We start from the raw sequence: 5,357 nt of genomic DNA on the forward strand, positions 1-5,357 counted from the left end.
TGTAGCTCTAGTCTATAAACACCTGTTGTAGCTCTAGTCTAGTCTGTAAAACACCTGTTGTAGCTCTAGTCTGTAAACACCTATTGTAGCACTAGTCTAGTCTGTAAAACACCTGTTGTAGTACTAGTCTAGTCTGTAAACACCTGTTGTAGCACTAGTCTAGTCTGTAAACACCTGTTGTAGCTCTAGTCTGTAAAACACCTGTTGTATCTCTAGTCTGAAAACACCTATTGTAGCTCTAGTCTAGTCTGTAAACACCTGTTGTAGCTCTAGTCTGTAAACACCTGTTGTAGCTCTAGTCTGTAAACACCTGTTGTAGCTCTAGTCTGTAAACACCTGTTGTAGCTCTAGTCTGTAAACACCTGTTGTAGCTCTAGTCTGTAAACACCTGTTGAGGCACTAGTCTAGTCTGAAAACACCTGTTGTAGCTCTAGTCTGTAAACACCTGTTGTAGCTCTAGTCTGTAAACACCTGTTGTAGCTCTAGTCTAGCCTGTAAAACACCTGTTGTATCTCTAGTCTGTAAACACCTGTTGTAGCTCTAGTCTAGTCTGTAAACACCGGTTGTAGCTCTAGTCTGTAAAACACCTGTTGTATCTCTAGTCTGTAAACACCTGTTGTAGCTCTAGTCTGTAAACACCTGTTGTAGCTCTAGTCTAGTCTGTAAACACCTGTTGTAGCTCTAGTCTGTAAAACACCTGTTGTATCTCTAGTCTGTAAAACACCTGTTGTATCTCTAGTCTGAAAACACCTGTTGTAGCTCTAGTCTGTAAACACCTGTTGTAGCTCTAGTCTAGTCTGTAAACACCTGTTGTAGCTCTAGTCTGTAAACACCTGTTGTAGCTCTAGTCTGTAAACACCTGTTGTAGCTCTAGTCTGTAAACACCTGTTGTAGCTCTAGTCTGTAAACACCTGTTGTAGCTCTAGTCTGTAAACACCTTTTGTAGCTCTAGTCTAGTCTGTAAAACACCTGTTGTAGCTCTAGTCTGTAAACACCTGTTGTAGCTCTAGTCTGTAAACACCTGTTGTAGCTCTAGTCTGTAAAACACCTGTTGTAGCTCTAGTCTGTAAACACCTGTTGTAGCTCTAGTAGTCTAGTCTGTAAAACACCTGTTGTAGCTCTAGTCTGTAAACACCTGTTGTAGCTCTAGTCTAGTCTGTAAACACCTGTTGTAGCTCTAGTCTGTAAACACCTGTTGTAGCTATAGTCTGTAAAACACCTGTTGTAGCTCTAGTCTAGTCTGTAAACACCTGTTGTAGCTCTAGTCTGTAAAACACCTGTTGTAGCTCTAGTCTAGTCTGTAAACACCTGTTGTAGCTCCAGTCTGTAAACACCTGTTGTAGCTCTAGTCTATAAACACCTGTTGTTGCATTAGCTCTTACTAGCACAGCCTCGAGCTTAGTTCAACTGTCAAACCCATTTACGCCAATGTTTTTAAAACAATTTAAATGTAAACAAACACTGTATAGCCTCATAACATGGTTAAAACGATAACTCTGATCTCATCGATGGTCCTTGCATCCATAGCTCTTTCTATGAATTTGAGAGTGGTGAAATTTCTCCAGGCACATGCCTCAGATTTTTACCAAAACAGAGGCAAGGGTGGTTTGTTATTGTTTCAACTGCAAATTTTACCTTTAAATTGGATGAAATAACTGTCAGTCCCCCTGAAAAAGAGTGAAAATAAAAATAATAATAAAATAATAATAATAATAAAATTAAAATGTTTAACTTGAACTGGTCTTCAGGTTTTAATACCATATATCTCTTTAACTCTCTACAGTCAGTAGACTGTCTCTAGGCTTGCTAACACAGTAGTCGGTAGACTGGTTCTAGGCTAGCTAACACAGTAGTCAGTAGACTGTCTCTAGGCTAGCTAACACAGTAGTCAGTAGACTGTCTCTAGGCTAGCTAACACAGTAGTCAGTAGACTGGTTCTAGGCTTGCTAACACATTAGTCAGTAGACTGTCTCTAGGCTAGCTAACACAGTAGTTAGTAGACTGTCTCTAGGCTAGCTAACACAGTCGTCAGTAGACTGTCTCTAGGCTAGCTAACACAGTAGTCAGTAGACTGTCTCTAGGCTAGCTAACACAGTAGTTAGTAGACTGTCTCCAGGCTAGCTAACACAGTAGTCAGTAGACTGTCTCAAGGCTAGCTAACACAGAGGTCAGTAGACTGTCTCTAGGCTAGCTAACACAGTAGTTAGTAGACTGTCTCTAGGCTAGCTAACACAGTAGTCAGTAGACTGTCTCTAGGCTAGCTAACACAGAGGTCAGTAGACTGTCTCTCTCTCCTCCTGCTGATGCCTCTATTGATGCTTCTATTTGGTTCACTGCTTTCTCATTTGTAAGCATTCTCTCTCGCTCTCTCTCTCGCTCTCTCTCTCACTCTCTCTCTCGCTCTCTCTCTCGCTCTCTCTCTCGCTCTCTCTCTCGCTCTCTCTGCCACCTCCTCCCCCTTTCACACATCACACGCAAACACACAGTCACTCACTCACTCACACACACACACACACCCCATACTGATGAGAGTTCCCCTATCTCACAGAGCCAGTTCCACCATCTGAGAGAGCCTTGTTTATGTTAACAGGAGAGCAGCAGAGCTCTGTGTCGCACCGGTTCAACCTCCTACAGGAGAGCAGCTCTGTGTCGCGCCGGTTCAACGTCCTACAGGAGAGCAGCTCTGTGTCGCGCCGGTTCAACCTCCTACAGGAGAGCAGCTCTGTGTCGCGCCGGTTCAACGTCCTACAGGAGAGCAGCAGACACAAACTCTCTGAGGTTCAACTGTTACAATGATCCAATAGAAACCGCTTCATTCAGGCTCTGTCAGAGACAGAGAGAGAGATACAGAGAGTCAGCAAGAGAGGCAATAGGAGCAGCTGTGGAGGACTAAGAAGAGGATGAACCTGTGATCTTGCCAAGGATGAGCAGAGACGAGGAGAGACGCATCACTATGAATAAGGCCAAGAGGTAAGAGACTACCAGGAGAGATGGCTTAGGGGGCAGACTGAGAGGTGATTCACTCGCTGCTCTGCTTCTTAACAATTGTCTTAATCATATCATTGGTGATGTTGGTGTATAGGTGAGGGTGACCCAGGGTTTGGTGCTTGCAAAGGATAGAGGCGCAGGGTGTAGTTGGTGTGAACTCTCTCTCTCTCTGTGGGGATCTGAAACACTGTGGTTTGTGTGTAGTTTCTACGCTGAGGTGAACGTTAGGTTTCTGTTCTCTAGCAGACAGACACACAACCGTCACTAGACCAGTAGAAACATGTTCTATTGGAACCCGTGTTCTCTAGCAGACAGACACACAGCTGTCACTGGACCAGTAGAAACATGTTCTAATGGAACCCGTGTTCTCTAGCAGACAGACACACAACCGTCACTAGACCAGTAGAAACATGTTCTAATGGAACCCGTGTTCTCTAGCAGACAGACACACAACCGTCACTGGACCAGTAGAAACATGTTCTAATGGAACCCGTGTTCTCTAGCAGACAGACACACAGCTGTCACTGTGCTGATATTGAAGTACTGCATGAGTATAGAAGTACCCTGCATCTTACATCATGTGTTTTTACCAAGATGTATTCACAGTCCCGGGGACTTTTAGTAGCTTCCTTATGCCTACTCAGCCAGACAGTGTCCTTGTGAGGGGAACTTGCTACAGTGTGTGTGTGTGTGTGTGTGTGTGTGTGTGTGTGTGTGTGTGTGTGTGTGTGTGTGTGTGTGTGTGTGTGTGTGTGTGTGTGTGTGTGTGTGTGTGTGTGTGTGTGTGTGTGTGTGTGTGTGTGTGTGTGTGTGTGTGTGTGTGTGTGTGCGTGTGCATGTGTGTGTGTGCGTGATGATGGTGTGTGTTTGACCTAAATACCACAGAAGAATGATCCAGTGTGGTTTCAGCTCAAATCATTTGTATCTAGTGAACACAAGCCCTGTCTGTCTGGAGGTCTGTCTGTCTGGAGGTCTGTCTGTCTGTCTGGAGGTCTGTCTGTCTGTCTGGAGGTCTGTCTGTCTGGGGGTCTGTCTGGAGGTCTGTCTGGAGGTCTGGAGGTCTGTCTGGAGGTCTGTCTGGAGGTCTGTCTGTCTGGAGGTCTGTCTGTCTGTCTGGAGGTCTGTCTGTCTGGGGGTCTGTCTGGAGGTCTGTCTGGAGGTCTGGAGGTCTGTCTGGAGGTCTGTCTGGAGGTCTGTCTGGAGGTGTGTCTGTCTGTCTGGAGGTCTGTCTGGAGGTCTGTCTGGAGGTCTGTCTGGAGGTGTGTCTGTCTGTCTGGAGGTCTGTCTGGAGGTCTGTCTGTCTGGAGGTCTGACTGGAGGTGTGTCTGTCTGGAGGTCTGTCTGTCTGGAGGTCTGTCTGTCTGGAGGTCTGTCTGTCTGGAGGTCTGACTGGAGGTCTGTCTGTCTGGAGGTCTGTCTGTCTGGAGGTCTGTCTGTCTGGAGGTCTGACTGGAGGTCTGTCTGTCTGTCTGGAGGTCTGTCTGTCTGTCTGGAGGTCTGGAGAGAGAGTCAGAGAGAGAGAGAGACAAAGAGACAGTCTCTAGGCTAACAGAGAGTTGGCTTTAACATTTTAATTGTGTTTTGAGTCACAGGAGGTTGGTGACACCTCAACTGGGGAGGACGGGCTCGTGGTAATGGCTGGAGCGGACTGGTATCAGTACCTCAAACACGGTTTCCTTCTGTTTGATGCCATTCCAGTCGCTCCGTTCCAGACATTATTGTGAGCCGTCCTCCCCTCAGCAGCCTCTACTGGTGAGTATAGCTGTATAGCAATGTGAATACAGTTCACCCAGGTGAGGTATATAACAGGTGGGGGAGTATAGTTCACCCAGGTGAGGTATATAACAGGTGTGGGAGTATAGTTCACCCAGGTGAGGTATATAACAGGTGGGGGAGTATAGTTCACCCAGGTGAGGTATATAACAGGTGTGGGAGTATAGTTCACCCAGGTGAGGTATATAACAGGTGGGTGAGTATAGTTCACCCAGGTGAGGTATATAACAGGTGGGGGAGTATAGTTCACCCAGGTGAGGTATATAACAGGTGTGGGAGTATAGTTCACCCAGGTGAGGTATATAACAGGTGGGGGAGTATAGTTCACCCAGGTGAGGTATATAACAGGTGTGGGAGTATAGTTCACCCAGGTGAGGTATATAACAGGTGGGGGAGTATAGTTCACCCAGGTGAGGTATATAACAGGTGGGGGAGTATAGTTCACCCAGGTGAGGTATATAACAGGTGGGGGAGTATAGTTCACCCAGGTGAGGTATATAAGTGGTGGGGCAGTATAGTTCACCCAGGTGAGGTATATAACAGGTGGGGGAGTATAGTTCACCCAGGTGAGGTATATAACAGGTGTGGGAGTATAG

At 46.2% G+C, this 5,357-nt stretch overlaps 1 protein-coding gene across 3 annotated transcripts in view; it reads left to right on the forward strand.

Annotated features, from left to right (window-relative positions):
* The first annotated feature begins 2,486 nt into the window (after positions 1 to 2,486).
* The window catches only part of rasgrp4 (RAS guanyl releasing protein 4), an 85,950-nt gene continuing 83,079 nt past the window's right edge, over positions 2,487 to 5,357 (forward strand). For all 3 annotated transcript variants that reach the window (XM_064975377.1, XM_064975378.1, XM_064975379.1), the window contains exon 1: positions 2,487 to 2,970. In XM_064975377.1, coding sequence (XP_064831449.1) covers positions 2,924 to 2,970 — 47 coding nt within the window. In that variant the 5' untranslated portion in view covers positions 2,487 to 2,923. The remainder of the gene's footprint in view (positions 2,971 to 5,357) is intronic.

Source organism: Oncorhynchus masou, chromosome 9, assembly GCF_036934945.1.
Source record: "Oncorhynchus masou masou isolate Uvic2021 chromosome 9, UVic_Omas_1.1, whole genome shotgun sequence".
NCBI classification, from domain to species: Eukaryota; Metazoa; Chordata; class Actinopteri; order Salmoniformes; family Salmonidae; genus Oncorhynchus; species Oncorhynchus masou.